This window comes from Nycticebus coucang, chromosome 21, assembly GCF_027406575.1.
Source record: "Nycticebus coucang isolate mNycCou1 chromosome 21, mNycCou1.pri, whole genome shotgun sequence".
Taxonomy (NCBI): Eukaryota; Metazoa; Chordata; class Mammalia; order Primates; family Lorisidae; genus Nycticebus; species Nycticebus coucang.
In genome coordinates, this window is record NC_069800.1 from 41,730,640 (window position 1) to 41,758,212 (window position 27,573).

The 27,573-nt window shown below is 47.1% G+C and overlaps 1 protein-coding gene across 4 annotated transcripts; it reads right to left on the bottom strand.

Moving 5' to 3' along the window:
* Positions 1–288: 288 nt before the first annotated feature.
* On the bottom strand, positions 289–26,894 carry GGT7 (gamma-glutamyltransferase 7). Of its 4 annotated transcripts, none has more exons than XM_053573931.1 (15): positions 25,676–26,894; positions 17,994–18,229; positions 17,516–17,667; positions 16,110–16,239; positions 15,253–15,320; positions 14,967–15,040; positions 14,447–14,643; positions 10,885–10,972; positions 9,165–9,292; positions 8,900–8,988; positions 6,211–6,360; positions 5,993–6,110; positions 4,556–4,693; positions 3,017–3,109; positions 289–1,040 (listed from the first exon to the last, which is right to left on the bottom strand). In XM_053573931.1, the coding sequence occupies exons 1-15, from the start codon at positions 25,842–25,844 to the stop codon at positions 978–980; spliced, it is 1,893 nt and encodes a 630-aa protein (XP_053429906.1). In that variant the 5' UTR covers positions 25,845–26,894; the 3' UTR covers positions 289–977. The 4 variants fall into 4 exon arrangements, with proteins under 4 accessions (XP_053429906.1, XP_053429907.1, XP_053429904.1 ...); XM_053573932.1 differs by having other exon boundaries at positions 16,122–16,239; positions 25,676–26,892; XM_053573929.1 differs by having other exon boundaries at positions 3,010–3,109; positions 25,676–26,884.
* Between the last annotated feature and the right edge of the window lie 679 nt (positions 26,895–27,573).

Below are 27,573 nucleotides of genomic sequence, written 5' to 3' on the forward strand. Positions count from 1 at the left end.
TTACCAGGGTGACAGAGTGAGGATTTGTCTCAAAAAACAAAAAAAGGAAATTAAAAAGATTAGTACCTTCCTCATGAGGCTTGTAATGAAGACTAGATGTTATCTAGGATAGTTATTGTTATTATTATTAGTACAAGTCTTGGATAGACAACAGATACTATTATAGCTCCTACAAAGTTGATTGCAGCTTGCCCTGGAGTCAGGGCTGCTGGGCCAGAGTGAGTTGAGGTCTCCTTTCCCACTTCTACCCACCATCCCAGTTAAACATAAATCATGCCAGAGCCATGGTTAAGCAATATTCTTTCTTTAATTCCCCTTTGCAAATGGAAGCCCCTGAGCTGGTCCCCACCCCCACCCCTACCCCACACCCTGGGGACCACCAGATGCAAGGCCCCCACCTCAACCTGGCGAGAAGAGGAGAGGAGCACCCTCTCCCCATGATGGTCCATTAAAAAATTCCTAGTCATTTAAGAAATGAGGCTGGGGACAGGAGAAGGGAGCTGGAAGACAAGGCCCAGGTCAGGCCAGTCTGGAGATTTGGGGGTTATAAGACCCTCACAAAGGGTTTGCAAGCACATCCCTAAGCTCAGGCCAGCATGGCTGATGGAGGAGAGGAGACAGAAGGACAAATAATCTGACTCCTCAAGATCCTACCTGCTTGGTCTTGGATACTGACACTCACCACCACCACCACCACTACCACAGGCCTCCTCATGGAGAATTTTCCAGTTATCCTGGGATTAGATTTGCTAAGCATCTCCTCTGGCCCGCAATCTGGGGCATCCCTGGGGTCCCCCTAAGACCAAACCTGGGAGAAGGAGGGACTCTGGGAACATGCAAAGTTGGGGAGCAGAGACCCTGCCCCACCCCATTGTTCTATAGGATGGTGGCTCCAGCTGCATCTGGGCTCCGAGGGTCCTTCACACCAATGATGAAGTTGTTGGTTCTCCGACTGCCATGGACCCAGGATAAGACATCTACCTTCTCCACATGGTGACCTCTGGCTTCCAGAAACTCAATCTCTTCGTCTGTGAACTCACCTGAAAACCAACCACCAACATACACATATTAAGAGTGTTCAAAGCACTGAGAAATCCTATAGTCAGACCTAAGTTCTGGTCCTGGTTGCTCTACCAAAGAGCCGTACAACATTGGGCAAATTGCTTTACCTCCCTGAGCCTCAGTCTCCTCAAATATTAATAAGGATTGTATGAGGTGGTGCCTGTGGCTCAGTGAGTAGGGCACTGGCCCCATATACCAGAGGTGGCCAGTTCAAACCCGACCCTGGCCAAAAACTGCAAAAAAAAAAAAAAAAAAAAATAGGGATTGTATGAAAACATGAAGTTGTTTCAGGGATTAAAGGAGAAAACACACGGAAAGCACTGAGTTCAGAGCCTTGTATACAGTAAGTGATAATACACAGTCATTCTTAATATTGAAAAAAGGACTTTGGGGTCTTCATCTCCATCTGCCTAGGCAAACTGGCCTTTACTACTTGCAGGTCACTGCGTAGTCTACTAATTATTTTCCTGGCTTCCAGTCCTGCCCTCCTTATAGCCTGTTCGCACAGCATCCAAGGGGATCCTTTAAAACATTAGTCAGATCCTGTCAGTTCCCCTGTTCAAAACCTTCCAACAGCTTTGGGTCTTAGAATAAAATCCAAAGTCCTTACCAAGGCCTCTAAGGCCCAACATCATCTGGGACCTCGCTACCTCTCTCAATTTCTCTCATTTCCTTTTTTATTTTTGAGACAATCTCACTCTGTCGCCCTGGGTAGAGTGCCATGGCATCAACCTAACTCATACTCATACTCCTGGGTTCAAGCAATCCTTTTGCCTCAGCCTCCCAAGTAGCAGTAAAGAATTGAGTCTTTGGTAATTAGCTGGGCATATGTCCTAATCTTAGTCCTGCCACTTACAGGTCCATCTTTGACTAATTTATAACTTCCACGAGCCTCTGTTTCTTTTATAAAGTCCTGACAGGCAGGACTGTTCCTCAATCAATTCTGTATTTGTTTTTTCTTTTTTTTGAAACAGAGGCGCCCACCATAATACCCAGCTAGTTTTTTTGTTTTTTAGTAGAGACTGGGATCTTGCTTCGCTCAGACTGGTCTTGAACTCCTGAGCTCAAGCAATCCTCCTGCTTTGGCCTCCCAGCATGCTAGCATTACAAGTGTAAGCCATTGTGCTCCAATTCTGTATTCTTTTGAACTAGCATAGTATATTGACTGTTAAACTAAAAACTCCTCAAAGGTGCACACCTTTTCCCATTTACAAAATTAAGCTGTATCTAAAATTAAGCCTCTGAGGTTCTTACAGGAAAATCCACATCCTTATGATAACCTCTAAGGTCTAAGATCTGGCCCCTGCTTGCCTGTCTGATCTCATCTCATCCTCAATCACTTTGATTTCCTTTTTATTCCTCAAACCCACTCCTTCTCTGAGTTCTTTGCACTTACTCCCTTGACCTACCCAGCTCTGCCCAAGTTCTTTATATGCTGGGGTCTTTCTCACTCTCTAGATCTCGGTTTAAATGTCACTGAAGAGAAAACTTCCTTCATCATTAAATCAATCCTATTTCCCCATTTTGCTTTAATGCTCAGCAGAGCACTTATTCTACTGTCTCACATTTCTTTGATTACTTACTTTCCTGTCTACCTATAAATGCAGTTTCCCTAGCACCTAGGCTGATGCCTGACACTCAATGGGTGTTCAATGTAAACTGTTGAATAAATGAAGATTTGAAGAATGAACAACTGTATCTTATTTTACAAATGAGAAAACTGAGGTTCAGAGTTGAGAAATGGATGTCACAAGGCCACACAGCCAGGAAATGGCAAGACTGGTTTTAATCCCCAATCATTAATTGTTTCAATAGGAATTTGTTGAAAGAAACCAAACTTTTACTGGCAGGGGATGGATGCTGGTGGAGGCAGGAGCATTCTCAGTGGTTGCTCTTTTCTCCCCCTGCCCCTGTGCCCACCCTATGGGGTCTCTGTTCCGCACTCACTGTCCACCTGCAGAAGGTTGGACTGCAGGTCCGGGTGCAGGCGGCCACGGGCCAGGCTGTCACTGAGGTTACGGTTCAAGGTCAGGACATTCAGCAGAACCTGTGGGTAGTCAAGGGGCAGAAAAAATCAGGGCTGTCCTGAGATGATGATTCAGGACTTCCTGGCTCTCACCCTTGGTCCCAACTCCTTAGTGTTTGGAACCCTTACACCAAAGGTGTCATCTGAGCCTCTCAACAGCACCAGAAGACAGGCAAGCTTGTGATGACTGTCCCTACTTCATAGAGGGGGAAAACTGAGGGCCAGAGAGGGATAATGATTCAGTCCAGAGTTTAGAAGAAGCCAGGAATGAGGCACTATTAGCACCCAGTCCTGTAATCTAGCCAAGGGGTCCCCTCCTTTCTCTCTGGACAAGACACGGTTAATAACTAGGGGTGGTCTAGGGCAGAATGCAGCTACTTTTAGCTTAGCAGTTAGGAGTGTGAGTAGGCTCTGGAACTGAACTGACTCTTACTAGCTGAAGAAACTTGATGCTTGATGAAACATCCTTTTTTTTTTTTTTTTTTTGAGACAAAGTCTTACTTTGTTGCCATTGATAGAGTGCCATGGTGCCACAGCTCACAGCAATCTCAAACTCTTGGGCTTAAGTGATCCCCTTGCTTCAGCCTCCCAAGTAGCTGGGACAAGAGGCGCCTACACCTGCCACAACCCTTGGCTATTTTTAGAGATGGGGTTTCACTCTTGCTTAGGCTGGTCTCAAACCTGGGAGCTCAGGTAATCCACTTGCCTCAGCCTCCCAGAGTGCTAGGATTACAGGCATGAGCCACTGTGCCTGGCATTGACTGAACTTCTTAATCTCTCTGGGCTTCAGTTTCCTCATCTATAAAATAGAAATAAGGATTCCTCCCAGAGTTGGGATGCTTAAAAGGGTTAAATGTATAACACAGTGCCTAGCACTTAAATGTTAGCTATTGTTATTATTTCCATTTTATAAATGAGGAGACAGGTTCTGAGAGGTTAAGTGAATCCCTAGCATCACATGGCTGGAAAGTGATAGCACTTGGGCTGGAACGCAGGGGTGTCAGATGCCAAACCTCAGGACAGTTAACTCACTATCTGGCAAAATATGTGCCTGACACATATATCAGGTTCTCAGAACAGTCTTGGAACTGTTTTGAGTTGTTCTGGAGAGTAGTAGGCCCTTTCTTTCAATATCAGACCCCAAAGAGAGCTGATTGTTTATTCAGATGCGCGGTAGAGGGATGATGGGACTTGAGGTTGACAGAACCCAAGCAGCCCAGTTGCTATATCTCTTTTCAATTCTAGATCCTGCAACCTAGGAAGACAGGGAGCATCAGAGCTCCATTTTCACTAAGAAACCCAGTTGCAGCCCACATTCCCTTTGCCCACGATAGGGCTGGCACAAAACGGCCTCAGCTCATGCTTGCTGCATAAGAGATGAAAACAATCCACAGATATAAAGCCTCGTGAGCCCAGGTCACAGCTTGGCTCTCTGCTGCAAAAGAGCTGCCATGGAAGAAACCTTACCTGGGTCAGTCCACTGAGGCCCCGAGCAGCTCCATTGGCCCCCAGGGCGAGGTAGGTCCCACAGAGTCCCTCTGCTGGTCGGACCACAGTGGGTAGCAGGAAAGAGAGTGGCCGTTTCCCTGGCTGTACTGAGTTTTCCTGTTGTTAGAAGGACAGAGACAAGGGGGATAGAGGGTGGGGCAAGATATGGAAAGACTCACTCCACCACCCTTCCAACCTCTCTCCCTCCTTTACATCTTCCATAGGCCCAGTTTTCCTGGGAGATTGGTCCCTTCCTGGACAGCAGCATGCTATCTGTAAACTAGGCAGGATTCCTGGATAGCTGAGGAGGATAAGGGGAGTGATATGTGGAGCTATTAGGCTGTTACGGGTGGCAGGGGAAAGGACCAAGCCAAGATAGATGGCAGTGGGGAAGAACAGACTAATCCCTACCCTGAATATCTCTGTGTGTCTCTGCCAGGGCCCCAGCTTGCAGGGTGTAGGAGTGCTGATCTCAAACTAGACAAAAATTCCTACATCCCCCTCCTGTGTTCCTCTTCGATGTCTAGCCATAGGGCTGAGCCCTATCAGCTCAACATCATGCAGTAACAGACCACTAGCACTGGAAAAGTGGCCCAAACATCAGATGGGGACAATACCCTCATTGTGTAGGTAAAGAAAAGGCCCAAAGAGAGGTAAGACTTTCTCCAGGTCACAAAGTCAGACAGTGACAGAATGGGATGAGGGTTCTTTGGACCCACCAGGCTCCACGACCCAGATTAGCAGGGCTGGAGATGAAGTGAACATCTTGTTTAGGCTTCTTTTCTTTATAATAAAAGACCCTAGAAGGCTGGGTGCGGTGGCTCATGCCTATAATTCCAACACTCTGGGAGGCCTAGGCAGGGTGGATTGCCTGAGCTCACAAGTTTAAGACCAGACTGAGCTAGAGTGAGACCCCGCCTCTAAAAATAGCTGGGTGTTGTGGCAAGTGCCTATAGTCCCAGCTACTCAGGAGGCTGAGGCAAGAGAATCACTTGAGCCCAGGAGTCTGAAGTTGCTGTGAGCTATGACGCCATGGCACTCTACCCAGGGTGATAGAGTGAGACTCTGTCTCAAAAAAAAGAAGATCCTATAGAAAATAGAGAGGAAGGCACAGCCATACCACCGCACCTGCTAGCCTCAGGGTCCCCAGGAGAGGCGCCTGTGGCTCAGTGAGTAGGGCGCCGGCCCCATATGCCGAGGGTGGCGGGTTCAAACCCAGCCCCAGCCAAACTGCAACAAAAAATAGCCGGGCGTTGTGGCAGGTGCCTGTAGTCCCAGCTGCTTGGGAGGCTGAGGCAAGAGAATCACATAAGCCCAAGAGTTAGAGGTTGCTGTGAGCCGTGTGACGCCACGGCACTCTACCCGAGGGCAGTATAGTGAGACTCTGTCTCTACAAAAAAAAAAAAAAGACTTTACCAGGCTGGGTGCAGAGTGGTTAGCAGTCCTGTTGGGCCAGGAAAAGTCCAGCATCTGGCTGTTGAGCAGGATCCCCGAGGGGGTGATGAGGCCACTGCCAAAGGGCTGGTTCAGGGAGCTAGGGACAAAGATGCAGTCAAGTGAGCCCTGTGCCTGCTTTCACTTTACATAGTCCCCACCTCCCTGCTAGTTCAGAGGATCCCTTATTTCAGGCCTACCTGACCATGGCCACAATGAAGTCATCAGGGCCCATGATCAGAACCTGGGCAGCCGTGGGCGCTCCATCTAGCTCATAGACAGGCAGGAGTGGGGCAGGGGCTGCCTGGGAGTCATTGATGTGGCCTCGGAGGTAGGCGGCCTCCACTTTGCTAAAAAGACAAAGGGCGAAAAATGAGCACACCAACAGGCTCTCATAACACCCTGCCTACCACACTTTGTGATGTTTGTGTGATTACTTGATTAAATCTACTTCCCTCACATTGATATTAGATCTATGAGAGCAGAAGCTCACTACTGCCTACATGTAGAAAATAGCTGGTGAACTGAATGAATTTATTTAGGTATTATTCAGATTCTCTTCTAGAACCAACTTTTAATTTATTTAATGTTTAAATCAAGAGCTTTTAATTACTTGACTTTACTCAATAAATTCTTTCTCTGAAGGTACCTAGTACATAGTGGATGCTCAGAAATGTTTATTTTGGTTTTTTTTGAGACAAGAGTCTCACTATATCGCCCTCAGTAGAGTACTGTGGTGTCACAGCTCACAGCAACCTCAAACTCTTGGGCTTAAGCAATTCTCTTGCCTCAGTCCCCCAAGTAGCCGGGACTATAGGCATCTGCCACAATGCCCGGTTATTTTAAAATTGTAGTTGTCATTGTTGTTTGGTGGGCCCGGGCTGGATTCAAACTCACCCGCTCCAGTGTATGTGGCTGGCGCCCTAGCTGCTTGAGCTACAGGCACTGAGCCAGAAATGTTTATTTTGAATCAACAAACTGGATTCATTTAAACTAATGCTTAGGGTCAGCGCCTATGGCTCAAGTGGCTAAGGCGCCAGCCACATACATTTGAGCTGGTGGGTTCTAACCCAGCCTGGGCCTGCCAAACAACAGCTGCAACCAAAAAATAGCCGGGTGTTGTGGCGGGCACCTATAGTCCCAGCTACTTGGGAGGCAGAGGCAGAATTGCTTGAGCCCAGGAGTTTGAGGTTGCTGTGAGCTGAGATGCCACAGCACTCTACCCAGGGTGACAGCTTGAGACTCTGTCTCAAAAAAATAAATTAATTAATGTTTATAGTCTGAACAGTGGTTCTCAACCTTCCTAATGCCTTTAATACAATTCCTGTGGGTCGTTGAGAACCGCTGGTCTAGAATTAACATTTTATTTTATTTTTTGGAGATAGAATCTCACTCAGTCGCCTTGGTAGTGAGTGCCATGGCATCATAGCTGACAGCAACCTCAAACTCTTGGGCTCAAGCGATTCTCTGGCCTCAGCCTCCCAAGTAGCTGGGACTACAGGCACCCGCCACAACACCTGGCCTGGCTATTTTTACAGACAGGGTATTGCTCTTGCTCAGGGTGGTCTCCAACTCCTGAACTTAAGCAATCTGCCCACTTCAGCTTACCAGAGTTCTGGGATTACAGGTGTGAGCCACTGCACCTGGCCCTTAGAACTAATGTTTTGTTAAGAGTTTAGTTGGTGGAGAATTTTGTATACAAGAATCTTTACTTTCTGTTAGAATTTTTTTAAAGGCAAGGAAGACCTGGCACATAATAAACCCTAGATAACTATGTATTGGGTGAATTAGATGAATAGATTTCATGTAAGGTGTCTTAGAGCTAAGTTTGCACTGATCTTAGAAACAGCATGTAATTCTATGGACTTTTTAAAGCTCAACTGTGAGGGTTTCTGACCTACTAACTTTATGCTGGATTATCCACAATAATTACAGAATGATAATTTACCAAGGTTTACTGAAGACATTTATTCTGTTTTGAACCAAAAAGGCTGGTGGCTACACAGAATAGGCACAGGGAGCTTTATAGCAGGTGGTCTGGAGAGAGGAAGAGTTTTTAGGTTTTATACTTCATCCTTGTGGCTTTGAGGTGGTTGTTGTTTTGGGTTGCTACCTTTTTGCTTTTTATATAAACTATTTAGTCTCATCATTTCCAACTGAATTCATTGAGGGTTGTTTGAGTAGCAATACAAATTTACATTAACTGTTTTTTTTGGCTTCTGATTTTCCTTTAGCTAGCCTGTAAGTCAGGTATAGTAACAGTTAATATTAACCATTCTTACCCCTATTGGCAATTACTAATAATAATAACTGACGTTGGTTGAACATTTGTTATGTGCCCAATGTGGTGAGTGATTTACATGTATGATCTTTAGTCCTCACTATAGCCTTGTGAAGCTGATACCATTATTGTCAGGCCCCCTTGTAGCAAGTTAGACTTAAAGAGAGTTTAAATTACTTGCCTAAGGCTGCAAAGTTATTTCAGTGGAGACAGTATCACCAGAGCCCACAATCTTGATCTTACCGCTTTGTTAATGTTGCCAGTGAAGATATATTATACTCAAAATTCCCATCACCTCTAGTATTTGCTTAGAGACTATTTTTATTGTTTTTAGGCTTTTTTTTCCATTCAAAAGGGAGAGTAGAAAGGCTCACAGGGGCGCTGGGGTAGGCTCAAAAATATTTAAGAGCCACATTAAGGAGGCCAACTCGTTGTACAGATAGGAAAGGTAGGGTGTTAGGGAGATACACTCAGTGTCACACTGTGAGTTGAGTTTGTGCTAAATTGGCTTGGGACTTCAGGCCTATTTCAACACCAGTTGCTTTTGACCTGATCCTTTCCCCATATCCACCACTTCTGCAGCCCACAGAGTCCTGCCCAGGACCCACCTGAGCATGTCATCCATGCTCTCTGTGATGGTAGAATCGTAGACAGGATCTCCCAGTCTGCTGGCCAGGGCTAATGCGATCTTCAGGGTCTGAAAACACAGCAGGGATGTGGAAGAGGCTTCCAGGCCCCTCCCAGCACCCACATCCAGTGGATCTTTGTATGTGAGCAAACTTGGAGATGATTTAGTCCTGCCTTCTGGCAGTACCTCATCTCCCCACTCCTAGTGCCCCCAAATCCAGGGTGAGGTGGAGAAGTTGGCCTTACCTCTGCCACCCAGTGAAGAGCCTGTTCTCGGGATACCAGGCTGGTGAGATTAAAGCCCTCAAGGATGTTGAGAGCACTGATGAGGGCAGGGCCCGTGTGCGGGGGTGGGGGACTGAGAACCAGATGGCCTGGAAGGAAAAGAAATGACCAATGGCAGGGGAGAGGTCAAGGAATCTTTATATCCTACATCCCATCTCCATATCCCAACATTACAGACACTGAGACCCCTGCACTGAGCCCCTTCATTAGATGGGGAAACTGAAGCACTGAGAAGCAAAGGAACCGACTCAAGTTCACAGAGCAAGTCAAGGGCAGAGTCAGGACTCAAACTCAGAACACTGGTCACCAATTTCCTCTTCTGTGTGAGAAAACTAAGTCTCAAGAGGGCCACGACTTGCCCAGAGTCACATTGCAGGCAGAGCAGGAACAGGTGACCAAATGTCCAGATTCCTGGTTTGCCATATGTCTCCTTTCAGCTCCTCCCACAGGCCAGGACACCACCTATGTCCCCTGAGGGTCCCACCCAACCCCATACTTCCTACTCTGTGATTAGATGTTTTGACATGAAAGTAGTAATAATACTTGGCACATGATGCCAACATTAACTAACTAACTCATCTCATTTAATCCTCATGATGGGTACTGTTGTCATTCCCATTTTATAGGTGTGGAAATGGTAGCACAGAAAGGCAACTGATCCAAAGTCACAGGAGTCAAGAGGAAGCCACAGCACTCAAGGTACTGGCATTGCCAAGACAACTTAGGCTGGGGAGGGAAAATGCAAAGTCTAATACAGACTCACTGCCCACCCTGATCGGGGCAACTTCCTAGACCAGCTCATGGTGGTGATTATGATGCCCATTTTAAGGAGAGAACCGAGGCTCAGAGTGGGAAGGTGAAGGGTGCAGCTGGTACTTCAACCCAGGTTTTCCTGGCTCCAAAGCTATGCTTTTTCCCCGGCTTCTTATGCCACTGCCCCTGGCAAAGGAATCAGGCTGGAGACTGAGGCCTGGAAACGTGAACTCAGAGGCAGCCTTTCTAGGGGCTTGAGGTGATCTGGCCCTCCTACAGGAGAGAGAACCTGAGAACTTTCTGAAGGACCCAGAATCCACTACTTTGGGTTTAGCAAACACAGGCTCCATCCATGTCATAACCTTGGCTTTCTGGGTTCCCTGCTGGTTTTCTTAAGTTTGGCAGGTTAAGTTCTATCCCATCCTTGGACTTCAGTTTCCTTTGGGCACAATGAGGGGATTAGTCTATGACTCTCCTAAAGGGTTTATTCTATCCTGAAGCTTAGATGGACTTTAAGCTTAAAAACTCATCTTAGGAGTGGGGTGCTGGCAGGTTCAAACCCAACCCCAGCCAAAAAAAAAAAAAACCGCAAAAAAAAAAAAATCATCTTAGGAAGTACAGGGCAGGGAGAATGGGGCTGAAGCAACACAGAGCCCCAAACAAGACTACCTGTGGCCAGAACCCAAACTACCAGGTCTGAGTCTTTGACTAGATCCACACACACCCATATCCTAAATACTTGGAGTAAATGACCTCAAAGCTGCTTCAGAAAATGGGCTGGCTTTGGATTGCTTTGACAGTTGCCCAGGCAGCTCACTGCATCAGTTTCTCCTCTGAGATAGAGGGCAGTCTCTGGGCCAAACGGATGTGGCCATGGACTGAAAGGCTTCTCCTGAGTGGGTACCCTGGGAGCTGGGGGAGAGGTCACCTCTATACACGCCACACACAGGCTTCTCCACAAGTGCACTGTAATTGCTGAAGTCCTCCTCGGTTATGACACCACCTGCATGCTGAGCCTGGAACAGAAGGAATGATTCCCACCACCGTTGAACATGTGGGGTTGGCCTATGATACATGTTTCAATCATAGACACAACAGCTGTTTCCAAATTTTGTGCATTCCACAACTCCCATCATGGCCTCTGGGGACATTAGGAAGTACCCCAGGAACAAAGAAGCAGGGAAAGCATCAATATTGAGCACCTACTATATGCTAGGCATTGTGCTGGGTACATTCCATGAATAATGACCTCCCTAGCTTGGCACTCAAGACCCCTTGTGATCTGGCCCCTGCAAACCTCTCCCTCCTATGTCCTGCTATTCCCCAGTGAGCTCTATACAACCTTAGAGTGACCTGCAGTTCCTGAACTCATGCCTTCATGTCTTTGCACATGCTGCCCTGACCGTGTAAAAGCAAGATTTTCCACTTCCAGCAGCACTTGCCTGCCAGATGACTGTTCTGAATTGTGCATCTCATCACAACCAACTAAAGTCACCATAAAACTCTGAATTCTGAATGACCATGGGAGACCTGACCTATATTGGACATAACTGGCCACTTTTTATTGACTAATGTACCAATCTTGTACAAACCAATGGGTTCATTCCATCCTATCCAGTGTACTATTTTCAATCTTAAATTATTGAGACCACTCTGAATCTTCTACTTTTTTGTACTTTTTAGTATTTGAAACCCTTGATTTATCTACTGTTGGTGAATTACACATTGCATTTCTTAGCTGACATGCGTTCTATTGTCTGGCAAGTTTGTCAACATTGGGTTTTTTTCTTTCAAAGTACTGATGGTCGAAACTGGACCCACACCTTTCCCCACTCACAAAAATTGATTCAAGATGGATAAAGGACTTAAATTTAAGGCATGAAACAATAAAAATCCTCAAAGAAAGCATAGGAAAAACACTGGAAGATATTGGCCTGGGGAAAGACTTCATGAAGAAGACTGCCATGGCAATTGCAACAACAACAAAAATAAACAAATGGGACTTCATTAAACTGAAAAGCTTCTGTACAGCTAAGGAGACAACAACCAAAGCAAAGAGACAACCTACACAATGGGAAAGGATATTTGCATATTTTCAATCAGACAAAAGCTTGATAACTAGGATCTATAGAGAACTCAAATTAATCCACATGAAAAAAGCCAACAATCCCATATATCAATGGGCAAGAGACATGAATAGAACCTTCTCTAAAGATGACAGATGAAAGGCTAACAAACATATGAAAAAATGTTCATCATCTCTATATATTAGAGAAATGCAAATCAAAACAACCCTGAGAAATCATCTAACCCCAGTGAGAATGGCCCACATCACAAAATCTCAAAACTGCAGATGCTGGCGTGGATGTGGAGAGAAGGGAACACTTTTACACTGCTGGTGGGACTGCAAACTAGTACAACCTTTCTGGAAGGAAGTATGGAGAAACCTCAGAGCACTCAAGCTAGACCTCCCATTTGATCCTGCAATCCCATTTCCGGGCATCTACCCAGAAGGAAAAAAGTCCTTTTATCATAAGGACACTTGTACTAGACTGTTTATTGCAGCTCAATTTACAATCGCCAAAATGTGGAAACAGCCTAAATGCCCACCAACCCAGGAATGGATTAACAAGCTGTGGTATATGTATACCATGGAATACTATTCAGCTATTAAAAAAATGGAGACTTTACATCCTTCGTATTAACCTGGATGGAAGTGGAAGACATTATTCTTAGTAAAGCATCACAAGAATGGAGAAGCATGAATCCTATGTACTCAATTTTGATATGAGGACAATTAATGACAATTAAGGTTATGGGGGGGAGGAAAAGCAGAAAGAGGGACGGAGGGAGAGGGGTGGGGCCTTGGTGTGTGTCACATTTTATGGGGGCAAGACATGATTGCAAGAGGGACTTTGCCTAACAATTGCAATCAGTGTAACCTGGCTTATTGTACCCTCAATGAATCCCCAACGATAAAAAAAAAAAAAAAAGTACTGATGGTCTTTGTCAGAGTCTCCATTTTCTTTTCCACCTCCAGGAGAGGGCGCTTGGCCTCAGGTCTGGCCAATCAGAGCATTCCTTTCTAATGCCACAGTAATTGGTTTGGGAATAGTCATATGGCAGGCTGATGAGACACAACCTTGAGGCTCCTGCTGGGACTACTGGGAATGAGGAATTTCTCTGGGATACCATGCTGGAAGGATGGCCTAGAATGGGCTAGTGGGGAGCAGGTGGAAGGAAATAAGTGAGAGTGAATCCAGACTGTTATGGGGAAAGCAGGGATGTGTATGGGCCCTTCTCAAATCCCCTTATTTAAGGCTGCCTCCAACTAAGGGTAGGATGAGCTGGAGATGGGATCTGGAAGAGAGAGAGAGAAAGAGAAAGAGAACAAGAGAGAGAGAAAGAAAGAGAGACCAAGTCTTGATAATGTGGGTTGAGCCCCTAGAGCCACCAGGATCTAAAGCCAGTATTCTCCTGGACTTTCTAGTTACATCTGTTTGAGATGGGCTTATATAACCACATTCATACCTCCAATGACCAGCATAGGCACGTAGCAGGTCCTCTGTGAATGTTAAATGAATGATGGACCTATTTGATTTCCACAACTGTATGGTGGAGACAGATATAATCACACCCAGTGCAGAGCTGAGAGAACGACTGTGTTGGTCTGTGCATCTGAATCTTTTTTTTTTTGGAGATGGAGTCTTGCTATGTTGCCCTTGGTAGAGTGCAGTGGTGTCACAGTTCACAGCAACCTCAAACTCTTGGACTTAAGAGAGTGTCTCGCCTCAGCCTCCCAAGTAGCTCAGACTACAGGTGCCCGCCATAACACCCACCTACTTTTTTGGTTGTAGTTGTCATTGTGGTTTGGCAGGCCTGGGCTGGGTTCAAACCCACCAGCTCTGGTGTATGTGGCTGGCACCCTAGCTGCTGAGCTACAGGTGCCAAGCCCGATTCTTGAACATAGTTTTCCATTAGGAGTTTTGGATAATTAATGACAGTTATCAGACCTATTACTGCCTCAGACTAAGATACTTTGGGGTTGGATGACAACCTTTTGTGTCAGTCTCCCCAGTCCTGACAGCAGTGAAAGAGGTGTTTCCCTCAGTCCCTAAAAAACCCAAAGTCAGGGAGGGACTCTGAGCTTAGGGAAGCTGAGGCTAATGCTGAGATCCCACTAGGTCTGGGAGGGACATGGCAAGACCCTGCATAGGTTGGCACCAGCCCTGAAAAGCCCAAAGGTACCTCTCAATCAAGACAGAATTCTTCTATCACCCCAGGGGAGTTTTCATGCCACATCCCCACCTCCACCAACCACTGATCTGATTTCTATCACTAGAGGTTAGTTTTGTCTACTCTAGAATTTCAAATAAGCACAACCCATAATAAATACATATAGAAAGGCAAGGAAGGAAGGAAGATAGGGGGAAGAGGATGCTGTGACAATAGGGTCCTTGGGGCATACTCCCCCAAACCTAAGCACTCACCTCAGCTACCATCTCCAGTGTGAGGTTCCCACCTGCATAGAAGGCAGCAGGGCCAAAAGTGCCAAGTGCATCTAGCACCTCAGCCAGGTCGGGCCGATGCAGCAGAGAACCAGGCAGTGGCGGGCGGTCCAATGGTAGGAACATCTCACGGAAGCGCTCAGACACATTGGGAGGCAGCTGCTCAGTCAGGGCTCGGGCTGGGGACAGGGATAGGAGGCTGGGCAGGGGGTCTAAGACAGGACCAGATGGCTGAGATGCACAATAGGTGGGGTGGATGAGGGCTGAGTGGCCCTCTCTACGTGCCCTGGCCCCTCAGGAGCCTGTTATGGGGGAAGTAGGGATGCATATGAGACTTTTTCAGACCCCTTCAGTTAAGGGTGACTCCAAGTAAAGGTGGGATGAAGTGGGGATAGGGTCTGAGGAGCCAAATGGAAAAGAAATCTTCTCTGGCTTGGGCCCCAACTCTCCATCCCCCACCATCAACCTCATGCCTTTCCCCATATCCCCCATCCCCACTGACCTAGATCATGAGTCACGTTGAAGCCATCTTGGGCCACAGCTGCTGCGAAGGCCAGGACTTGGGACCATGGCAGCCTGGGGGGGCCGGAGAGCAGGGGGTGGAGGAAGTCCTGGGGGGAGGAGGAGGGGTCCTGGGGGGAGGGGGGTTCCTGGGAAGGAGAGTCCTGGCAAGGGAAGGGGATATGAGGAAGGGGAGTTGGGAAAGGAAGAATCCAGGAAGGTAGGAGAAGGCCACCCAAGGAGAAATGCAAACAAGGGTCCCTGGTCCCTAGGGCAAGGGTCTTTACCTGCCATAGAGCTGGTGAGCTTCGTGTAGCCCCTTCACCATTCCGGGGACCCCCACCAAGAGCCCAGGCTGGGCAAGGCGGGCAGGCGAGGGAGAGAGGAGACCAGGTCACTGGAAGGGGGGGGCTGGGCTGAACTCCGCAGAGCCCCAAGCCAGGGATGGCTGGCACAGGGGAGAGACACAGGCCAAGTATCCCAGGGGAGGGACAAGCTTTCCCAAACAGGTACCCCTCCCACCTCTCTGACTTCTATCAGCAAATAAGGCTTCTCTTGTCTATCATAGATGAGGGATTTATAAATTGAGCAAAAGTTTCAAGAGCCAGGACATAACCAGTTTAAATAGAAACCTGTCTACATTGAATCACAAGACAAGGGAACTTCATTTAATCTACTCGTTCTAATCTACCATTAATCTAATCTACTATTATTCTGAGCTGCTCTAAATAGTATTTTTCCAAGCTATTCCTTTCTTCCTTTGCTCTCAGCAGACAATGAATTTGCCTCCAGCAATTCCTCTCTAACCTTCCAATATATAGTGGGCTGGGAGAGTTACAGCTAAGAGTCTCAGAGTGAGATGTGTGGTTTTAGTGCAGCAGCTCTGTGAAGCCATTCTTCTTCCTTCCTGTGTGCAGATAGGTAAGACTGCCAATGAAGTAAGGTGCTGCAGTATTACCTGCTATCAACCATGCAGATTTTTTTTTTGTTCGCTATTTAATTTACGGCTCCCTGTCTCCTTTACAGCCTTAGAGCATCCCATTCAACTCTTTTTTCCCCCCTCCCAGACTAAAATACTCAGCAAATTAATGCTTGGGTTAGAAGAAGGGCAATGAAGGGAGATTCCCCTGTACTCTCCTCTCACCAGGGTCCCCACCTTGGTCTCCCAGGATCTTTGCAGTGTCTCTTCCCTGAGGGCGCCTGGTGCGGACTCCCGGAAATCAATTAGGTGGCTCTCGTTTTTTCGGATGTCGTGGACCAGCATCACACCCCCACTGGGAGAAACACAGAAGGGGTAGGGTGATGATAACATGCCACCCCTCTGCTCAATTAGCCTGTCACCCTTCAACCCCCAAGGGGTAAGGGCTGCAGGCCCTTTACCTCAGACCCTAAAAGAATAGAGAATGAAACCAAGGGGGTTAGAGACCCAGGTCATGAACCTCTTTTAGCCTGTCACTAGAGACTTTAATCCCTGATTAGGGAAAACCCAGAGACTGGGAAAGCAGGATGTTCTGCCTCCTGCCCCTACCCTAGATCAGAGCTGGATCCCTGCCAGCTTCCTGCACCTGCCTATTTGGTTTGTCCCCTCCTACTCCCTCAAGACCGGATTATGTAAGAATAGACTGTACAAAACCCAAATGTCTTTGGTACAGCTTTCAGAAGCCAAGAGAGGGTCTTTGTCAGCTTGTTCCTTTTAACGGACATGAGATGGGGGTTACAAACTTAAATGCCTGCGGCCAAGTAACAACATAAGGAAACCAGGACGGATAACAGGGAGTAGTAGGAACTACGGCAAAGTGAACAGCACATGCCCCCTTGTAGGAACCAGCTTCTATTCAGCTCCAGATAATTTCAGCCATGTGGGAATGTGGGCCCAGTATTACCAGAGCTCCTGATTATTCAAGAGATGCTGGAAATCTGGATTTTTGTGAACACTCTCAACTTTTTAACAATAGCAATCACATTTTTTTTTTCTAATTTGTTTTTCTCTTTTGCAGAAGAATACAATTCTGGAAAGAGCAAGAAAATTTCTGAAAAATTTAGTTGTGTGAACCAAACCCATTTTTGTGTGTTAGGCAAATGTGATAACCACTATACTACAGAAACCCCAAACCAGCTTATGTGTGGATATTGCCCATAGGTGGCCAGTTTGTAGCCTCTGTTCTGTGAGTTCTTAGCCTGAGGTGTATTTGTGGAGGGCAGAGAGCCCATAGCTTTCATCAGATTCACAATGATTTGTGACCCTAAAAGTTTAAATACCACCACCTTAATGACAGTATACCTCCACTGGGCAACTCTATTTTTAGTTTATAAATTTCCTTTCTCACTAAAAAGGGCTAATGAAAACACCTTTTGGTCTTCCATATAGTAGTTTTACTCTTTTGACTCCATCCAGGGAGAAGGGGTAGAAATTTGGTATAGAAAGAGAAAATGCAAGGAGCTGGGGCCCAGCTGCCCTCTGCCCAAACCGAGAGTCCCAAGTGATACCTACAGACCAGGAAGCAAAACTAGGCCCAAGGGTCCCAGACTCCACTCCTGAGAGCTCCTTACCCGCCCAGGCCAGAAGTGTGTGGGGCCACGATTCCCAAACACAAGGCTGCTGCCACAGCTGCGTCCACAGAAGATCCCTGTTTACTGAGCACTTCAATGCCCAGTGAAGTGCAACGAGCAGCATCGGTCACCACCGCGCCCTGCTGGAAGATCTGGAGGGGAGAGGGGACTAGGTGGGGGCAGAAAGAGCCCTCTGCCTCTCAAGGCACCTTTACTAACCCTGGGGCCTCCACAGAGGGTGAAGGTGGAAGCCCTGGCCTCTTGTCTCCTTGACTTTCCCTTCATTACCTAAGTACCTTCTACAAGTCCCTTCCTTGTTCTGTCCCCTTCATGCCCCACAGTCCTTGCCTTTGGGACCTTCCTCTCCCAAGTCGCCACTCTCTCTCCTTCCCATTTCCAAGGCCCCTTTCATCATTTAGGCATTCTCCAGTTTCAGGGGTCTCCTTACTCCCTCCCCCCCATCTCCTGCCCACCTCACCTGGGGGTCGCCGAAATAGATCTGCATGACCAGCGCCACCGTCACACCGGTGGCAAAGGTAAGGCAGGCTGTGACGATGACCGTGAGCCCGTCCTGGCGGCAGGAGCACTCGGATGCTGCCGCCGAGAAGGGGTCCTTGCGCGTCTCTCGTAGTGGCGACCCGTCCTGGCTGCCCATTTCCGAGGACGACGATGGCAGCCGCTGCAGCCTCGCAGACTTCAGGAAGGAGTCCGGGTCTGTGGGCAGCAGGGGACCGAGTCTGGGAGTTGCCTACCCGGCCCTGCCCACCTGGAGTTCGGGTCTGTGGGCAGCAGGGGACCGAGTCTGGGAGTTGCCTACCCGGCCCTGCCCACCTGGAGGCGGGACTCTTCTGCACTTTCTCCTCCCTGCCACTGCCACACAACTGGCTCCCGCTTGCCAGCACTGCTCTAGCCAGGGACCCCCAGCTGAGACGCAGATACCAAGGACAAAGTTTCCCAGGACTGAGAACACTTCCTGGAGGTTGGGGGTGTTCAGCCCTCCCTGGAAACAGGATCCTGCCCCAGTTGGGGCCCAGCCTTCTGTGCAAGGAAGCAGCTTGAGTGGACAGACCCTGGCTTCCAACCTTACCTCAGTTATCCCTTCATTCATTCAGGAACTTTGTGACTGGCCCTATACTAGGTGCTAGGGGAAAGGAATAGATAGGTCCTACCCTTGTGAAGTCCATAGACTCCTGGAGGCAAAAGACAATAAACAAGTAAACAAAAGAGCATATAATTATAAGTTGTGGCAGGTGCTATGAAGAAAGAGAAGAGTGAAATAACAGAGAATAATGATGGCAGGGGAAGGAGGGCTGTTTAGCTGGAGAAATCCAGGAAGGCCTGTCATGAAATGACTTTTAAGCTGAAAAGTGAGGGATAAGGAGGAGCCAGCCATAATGTACATTAAAGGGGGTATATGTGGAGTGTCTGGTGTGTTAGAAAAAAATAAATAACCAAGACCTGGGTGGCTCAATGTGGCAGGCATGGGGAAGGAGCAGTAAGCCTGGAGGCTAAGTCAGATACACCAGGCCCACAGGAATTTTACCAGAAGAATTATGGGAGGGCAGTAGGGATTGAAGCAAGAATGTGAAGCTATATATCTTGTGTTTTTTTTTTGTTTGTTTGTTTTTTAATCTTTTTTTTTTTTTTTGTAGAGACAGAGTCTCACTTTATCACCCTCGGTAGAGTGCCATGGCATCACACAGCTCACAGCAACCTCCAACTCCTGGGCTTAAGCGATTCTCTTGCCTCAGCCTCCTAAGTAGCTGGGACTACAGGCGCCCGCCACAACGCCCAGCTATTTTTTGGTTTGCAGTTCAGCCGGGGCCTGTGACTGAGCCACAGGCGCCGCCCATATATCTTGTGTTTTTAAAAGATCCCTCTTGGCTTGGCACTTGTAGCTCAGCAGCTAGGGTGCCAGCCACAAACACCGGAGCTGGTGGGTTTGAATCCACCCTAGGCCTGCCAAACAATGACAACTACAACAACAAAAATAGTCAGGCATTGTGGCAGGTGCCTATAGTCCCAGCTACTTGGGAGGTTGAGGCAAGAGAATTGCTTAAGTACAAGAGTTAGAGTTGGGTGTGAGCTTTGATGACACGGCACTCTACCGAGGGTGACATAGTGAGACTCTGTCTCAAAAAATTAAAAAAAATGGACCATTATAATTTCCTGTTTAATATACTCTTATGGTTCACTGATGCTAATGTAATAAACATTCAAGTTCCCTGACTATGTGTAAGGCCCTTCATGATCCACACTCCCCTTTTTTGTGTAAATAAAAACCACATATATAGATAAAATGCTGATATGTGTAAGACATTTTTAGAAATTATTTACACTGGTTACTTTTGGGAAAAGACAATAAAGATGGGATTAGAGAATTTTTTGTTTGAAAATTTTACCACCAAGACTCGGTGCCTGTAGCTCAGTGGCTAGAGCGCCAGGCACATACACTGGAGCTGGTGGGTTCGAACCCAGTCCGGGCCTGCCAAACAACAATGACAACTACAACCAAAAAATAGCCAGGTGTTGTGGTGGGTGCCTGTAGTCCCAGCGACTTGGGAGGCTGAGGCAAGAGAATCACTTAAGCCCAAGAGTTGGAGGTTGCTGTAAGCTGTGATGCCACGGAACTCTACTGAGGGTAGTGAGACTTTGTCTCAAAAAAAAAAAAAAGAAAAAAAGAAAATTTTACCATCTACATACAATGCAGCAGAACTTCTGTAAATGGACCACTCAAGGGACTCTAACAAACTGTTCAACATATAGAAGTGGTCCACATAAGGAAACAGGTCTACTGTACTGATACATACATGTGGTGCATGTCCAACCTGTGAAAATAAGGTCAACTTAAAGAGGTGGTCAATGTAGAGAGGTGGTCAACTATTGAGTTTCTACTATATGTATAATTCTTTTAAAAAATCAATCTTATTCCTGACATGGTGGCACTTGCCCATATTCCCAGCTACTAGAGAGGCTAAGGTGGAAGGATCACTTAAGTCCAAGAGTTTGAAGATGCCATGCACTACGATCACAAGGTGAAAAGCCACTGCACGCCAGCCTGTGCAACACAGTGACATCCTGCTCTATTAAAAAAAAAATACATGTATATGTGTATATAATATTTATATATATATATTAAAATAAAAGGAAAAATTATAGGGAGACAGGAATGGAGGAGACTTTTCCTTTTCCTCACTATTACTCTTTTTTCTTTTTTTTTTTTTGGAGACAGAGTCTCACTATGTCCCCCTCAGTAGAGTGCCATGGCATCATAGCTCACAGCAACCTCAAACTCTTGGACTCAAGCGATTTTCTGGCCTCAGTCTCCCAAGTAGTTGGGACTACAGGCAGCTGCCACATGCCTGGCTATTTTTTTTGTTGCAGTTGTTGTTGTTTAGCTGGCCCAGGCTGGATTCAAACCTGCTAGCCTTGGTGTATGTGGCTGGCGCCCTATCCACTGAGCTATGGGCACTGCCTCACTATTACTTTTTTATTTTTTACCATGAGCATGTAATTTGTTTGTAAATTTTTATTTTTTAAAAAAACACTTATCAAGCTAGGTGGGATGGCTTGCACCTGTAATCCTAGCACTCTGGGAGGCCAAGGCAGGTCTTGAGCTCAGAAGTGAGCTTAGAAGTTCGAGACCAGCCTGAGTGAGAATGAAACCCCATCTCTACTAAAACAGAAAAATTAACTGGGCATTATGGCAGGTTCTTGTAGTCCCAGTTACTCAAGAGGCAGAGGCAGGAGGACGACTCGAGGTTGAGGAGTTTGAGGTTGTGTGAGCGAGGCTGATGTCACACCAGGCACTCTAACCTGGGACAACAGAGTAAGATTCTGTCTCAAAAAGAAAAAAAAAGCTTGTCTTCTGGGAATCTCCCTTAGTTGATTATGGCTTCTTCTTTTTTTTTTTTGTAGAGACAGAGTCTCACTGTACCACCCTCGGGTAGAGTGCCGTGGCGTCACACGGCTCACAGCAACCTCTAACTCTTGGGCTTACGCGATTCTCTTGCCTCAGCCTCCTGAGCAGCTGGGACTACAGGCGCCCGCCACAACGCCCAGCTATTTTTTTGTTGCAGTTTGGCCGGGGCTGGGTTTGAATCCACCACCCTCGGCATATGGGGCTGGCACCCTACTCACTGAGCCACAGGCGCCGCCCGATTATGGCTTCTTCTAACCTTCAACATCAGCATCACAAAGTATATAAATAAAACTGGAATTCATTCAAGGAACAGAGATTTAATACCCACTATAAGCACATGACTCTCCTTGATCCCTAGAGGTTTCCAAAGAAATGTAGGAAGGAGTTTTGAGCTTATATTTATTGATGTTGACTTTATAGCAGGCACTTTACATATATTCCCTCATTGAAGTGTTTCCATGATTTTATACATAGGCCTCACCCTCCCCACTTTATAGATGAGGAAACTGAGGCTGAGAAAGATGATATTGCCTGTCTAAGGTCATAAAATGAGTAAGTGACAGAGGCAGGAGTCTGTATAACTTGAACACCTACTTTCCATTACTCCACATGACATCAAGAGACATTTCCACCCTCAAAAACCAACCTCACAAGCTAATTTTTGCTAATATTACCAGGTAATTGTCCTGCAATCTTTCTCCAGTAAGATATGTGAACATAGGAGGGGAGGGTGGGGCCTATGTATAAAGTCATGGAAACACTTCAGAGAGGGAATATATGTAAAGGAGATATGCCCCCCACACAGCTAGATTTATTTGAGACCTTTCCACCAGTCCATCGTTAAGTTTTCATTTATTCAACAAAAATTTTATACCTACTATGTGTACTGTGTAAGTGCTGGGTCTGTAACACTATTGATTTTACTGATATGTAAGAGCAACGGCAAGACAGTGGGGAAAGGTTAGAGACAAGTCTTTTGAGAGATAGACGATAAGTTTAATTTTGGTTATTCTGAATTTTGGGGACACCAGGAGGAGTTGTATGGAGGCAGCTGGCTTAGCAGATACCTTATTTTTCATCTGCTTAGATACCATTCCCCATTCAATAACTCCCTTCTCAGCCAACTCCATCATTCCTAACCAGAGTAAGTATATAATTTAGGCTTGGCCAATCAGAACAGGCACCCCTGTAACCACAAAAGGTTCAGGGACGAGAAAGTGACCAAAACCAGGCCAATAAGATTCAAACTTTGTTCTTTTGCTGAATCTGGAAAGAGAAAGGTCTTTCTTCTTAGGTTGCTAAGTTGGTAGGACGTAAGCCTGTGCTGCTGAAGGCATCTTGTCCCCAACAATATGGAAGGCTTTCCGGCGATAAAGCAAGCCCACAAAAAGAAGGCAGAACAAAAGATGGAGAAAAGTCAATTCCTAGGCACCTTGATCCAGCTATGCTTGAAGTCCCATATACCTGGACTTTTCAACTATGCTCTTTGGGGATATAGCTCAATTTTAACTGAGTTTACCCCAAAGAACCCTGAACAGAGTTGATAATACAAGTCCAGAGGTCAGAAGAGAGATCTTGGCTGGAAACTGAGATCATCTTTGGCTTGTTTATTCCCTTAATGGGAGCATCACTAAAGATCTTTGCACTAAGGAATGATATGACCACAAGTACAGGGTGGTAGATGGATTGAGTGGGGTGGGGGCAAGAGGCAGGGGACAGGAAGAATAGCTAAGAGTCTATGAGTAATATAGGTAAGAGCAGTTGGTGACTTAGTCTACAGTGGTAATGACAGAAATGGTTGAGTGGGAATTTGGAAGATGCTTAGTGGGGGTAGGTGTAAGGGAGAGAGCTCTTGATCATCATTTGGAAATGACAGGAAAAAGGGAAGTTCAAGTGCCATTTATCGTTAGAGACTGGATGAATGGCAGTGTCATTAATTGGGAATGATACCGGAGGAAAAGCAGATGTGTCGGGAAGAGAAGATGAGTTCAGCATAGACTACATTAAAGGTGAGGCACTTGCAGGACACCTGGAGGTAGATGCCTAGGAGAAAGAGGAACACATGGGCTTGGAGCTCAGAAGAAAGGAAAGAAAGTAATTTCTCAATCTTGAGGTGGTCATCACATAAGCTCTGTGTCCCACAGGATCTGCTATGGGGTGCCTAGCACTTGTTTTGGGGAAGTAGCAGGCTAGAGGATTAGCTGGATGAATTAGCTGGCCAAAGTACTGACAAAAGAGGGATGGGGCCAAGCCACTAGGTGGCGCCATCAGACTGAGAACATAGGAGGCCATGTTAGCCAGCAGTCTGTCCCAACTGAACTAAAGGAGACTTGGGTCTTGGAAGTAGGGTTAGTAGACATGGCACTGAAATTATTACAGCAGTTTGATAGTAAGGTCTTTGGAACCTACAAGGTAAGCCCCTGTGAACCTTGGTGCACAACCTTGGCATACAGTCTTAAGTTGCTAGAAGCTCAGGTGACTAGGATCTCTGCTGGGTTTCTGTACAGATGAGAACAGAGTCTGTACTGAACTTCCCAAGGTACTCCCTGAAGTTTTAGAACTTCCTCCCCTGCCATTCTTTCATCCTGAGATCTTCTCTTGCATCCATTTATTCATTCAACAATTATTTATCGAGTGCCCAATGGGGAGCTGGATGCTGGAAAAAGGACAGTAAACAAAACAATCATAATCCTTACCCTCTTGGGGCTTTACAGACATGGAATAATCACATAATTGCACAAATAATCACAGGTTTTGATAAATGCTAAGACATTTATAGAGAGTCAGGAGAAAATATATCATGGGGTTACAATCTCTAGATTACAAGAGAAAGGCACTGTCCGTTGAACTTGAAGAAGAAACTAAGGCCCAGGACAGAGCAGGCATACCCACTGCCACACAGTGAGTCCAGGTGATTCTAGGACCAGGAGTTCATTTCTACTGAATAAATGACCTGGCTTCAGGCTGTTGTTACACATTGCACCAGGAGACATCTTCGACTCCTTTCCCTGTTACTTCCTGATTTCAAAACTACTCTCTCCGGAAAAGAAGTTTTGATCTGCAGCCCTGACATTTGATTACTATAAACTCCAAACACCACCCTCATCACCTCCTCACCCCCACCCCATGTAGAGTGCAGTCTGGTCAAATTGACATGGGCTGCTTGTCAGGTCCAAATGACCAGTAAATTGTGCAGGGGAAGAGAATCTATGGAAGAGCCAGGCCAGAGAAGCAGTATCTGCCAGGCTGGTAAGAGCAAAACTAAGTGCAGGCAGTGCAAGGAAGAGAGAGTGAGGTAGAGGGATGCTCTAATGCCAGGAAGTGACGTTCAGGGAAAGAAGGAGGGGGGATGAAGGGTGAAGAATGGAGCAGAGGAGAGAGATAGGCCACATGGATAGGAGGGAGAGCACTAAGGAAGTAATGCTCATATAGCTCTTACCCCCTAGGTCTCTAGCAATCCCTCCTCTGCCCTCCCAACCCCCACCTCTTGCAGATCCTGCAAAGGGCTTAGGAGAACACAGCAAAATTCTGAAGACTGCTTCCTAGGGAGCAGGGTACCTTACTAATATGCCCAGCTAGGTCTATGGCTCTGGGAGGAGGTGGGTTATCCATGGTACAGTGAAGGCGCTCTAGCCCCCAAAGACTTTGAGAGGTCATGTAGACCATTCCCCTATCTCCCAATACCCAACACTCCCGGATAGAGGAGAATCATATTCTCTTTACCCCACCTTGGACTCTCTTCCCATAAACCCCACCCTCCCACACACCCCACCGCAGCCACTTCTGGCAATTCCCTAGCCTGCTACTTCCCCAAATAACCCCTGGCTGTGAGGAAGTTCTTCTAAAGACACAGACTGTATCCTTCTTGCTGCAGTCTCTGACTTGGTTTCTCCTATCCTGTTCTCGGCGCCTACAGAAAGGCCTCTCTGGGTGATCACAGCTGTTCCTTAGATGTCCCCTCCAACATTCCCTCCTTGTCGGTCCTCCCCAAGAGGTAAACCCAATCCCTCCTACTGCAGTCCCTTAACATCGTCTCCCTTGTCGCATCCTACGCCTCCAAGGCAGAAATGCAACCCCTTTCCCAATAGATAATCATCAGAGAGACGGGAGAAGAAGGCAGCGGTCCAGGAGGAAAGAGATGAATTAAGGAGATGGAGGCTGGAGGTGGATGCTCAGCACTAATGGAAGAGACCAGGGACTTCTCAAGGCGGGGTAGGGACTGGGCCAGTGGGCCTCACCGGTGTCGGGGTCTCCCAGAAAGGCGTCCTCGTCCTTGCGCCCCCTCAGTGGAGCCGCGGGCGCCGGCTCGTCCTCAGGCAGCCGTGGGAAGCTGGTGATGCTCATGTAGTCCACCGGCGAGTAGGCGCCTAGGGCGCTCTCCTGGCTGGCTTCGCTCTCGGCCGCCATCCTCTCCCTCGCCCCCAGCAGCGCAGAGCCCGCCGGAAGTGGCTGCGGCGGGGGGTGTGGGAGGGCGGGGGGTGGGGCCTGACTCCCGAACCGCCGGGAGGGGGCGCCTAGCCCCCAACCTTGGCCACGTCCTGGTTTGACTGGCCCCCGCCTGCTTAGCGCGCTCAGCCTGCAGTGGGCACGCAAGGTGCGGGTGAATGGACGCTAGTGTGGAGGGCAGTGGAGGGTAGGGGAGGGTGGAGGGAAGCACGCTTCAAGAGAGATCTCAGTGGCTTCCAGGCACTGTATGCAGCTCAGGAACCAAACCCCTTTCTTCTTCCAGTCTGAATCCAGCTACTACATTTCTCAGATCCCAGACTTCCTCGGACCACAGACGCTTTCAACTACTGCAATCCCCACTTCGACCCCAAATCCTGCCTCTGACCTCAAACTTCTCTCGGACTCCAGACAGCTCCTTGGTTTCCAAAATCCTTTTCATCTGACCTCAGCCTCCTCCTCAGACCCTAGACCTCTCTTTTTACTTGAGACTCAGCCTTCACATCCAAACCCCTTTTTAACCCCAAGCCCATATTTCTTCCCCACACCGCTTTTTCACGTGCAGAACCCTAGGACAGCAGATTCCTCCTCTGCCCTCAGATCCCTTCCCGTACCCTGACACTTTTCAGTCTCCTCTTTCAACTGCAACCCTTGCTGGGACCCTTGACCTATCAGCATAGTAGGGGCAATTCTCAAATTTTAGTGTGCTTTAGGATCTTTGAAAGCAGACCCTCTGATTCTTCTTCAGAGATCACGCATGGTTCAGTAGTCTGGGATGAGGTCCTTGGAACCTGAATATTTACCATCGTTTTAAGAGGGTTTTTATGTTGTTGTTTGTTTTAGAGACAGGGTCTTGCTCTGTTGCCCAGGCTGGAGTGTAGTGGTGTGATCATAGCTCACCGCAATTAGGAACTTCTGGCCTCAATCAATCCTCCCTGATCATCCTCCTGAGTATCTGGGTCTACAGGTATGAGTCACTGAGCCTAACTAATTTGTTTATTTTATTTTATTTTTTATTTTTTGAGACAGAGTCTTGCTCTGTTGCCCCAGGCTAGCATGCTGTGGCCTCAGCTTGGCTCACAGCAACCTTAAACTCCTGGATTCAAGCGATCCTCCTGCCTCAGACTCCTGAGTAGCTATAGATGCCCACCATGACACCTGGCTAATTTTTTATATTTTGTAGAAGACAGGGTGTCAATTTCGCTCAGGCTCATTTTGAACTCTTGAGCTCAAGCAATTCTCCTGCTTCAGCCTCCTAGAGTGCTGGGCGTTAGCCACCACACCAGGCATTTATTTATTTACTTACTTACTTACCTTTGTAGAGAGGGGTGTCTTGATATGTTGCCCAGCCTAGTTTTGAACACCTAGCCTCAAGCAGTCCTCCTGTCTGGGCCTCCCAAATTGCTGAGATTACAGACATGAGCCACTGAGCCTGGCCATTTTTTGAGTTTTGATGTGATTCTAGAAATGACGTTTTGAGAAAGAAGTAATGGTAGTAGTGGTGGAGCAGGAGTGGGGTAGGGTGGGGGGATGGGTCTTTATGGACTGGATGTCTAGGTTCTATTCCTGGTGATATTCTTCAGACACTGTGTGATCTTGGGCAAGACACAATCTTCCTAAGTGTCAGTTTCCTCATCTGTAAAATGGAGAGAATAATATAACGAATGGAAAGCCCTTAGTATAGGGCTTGACA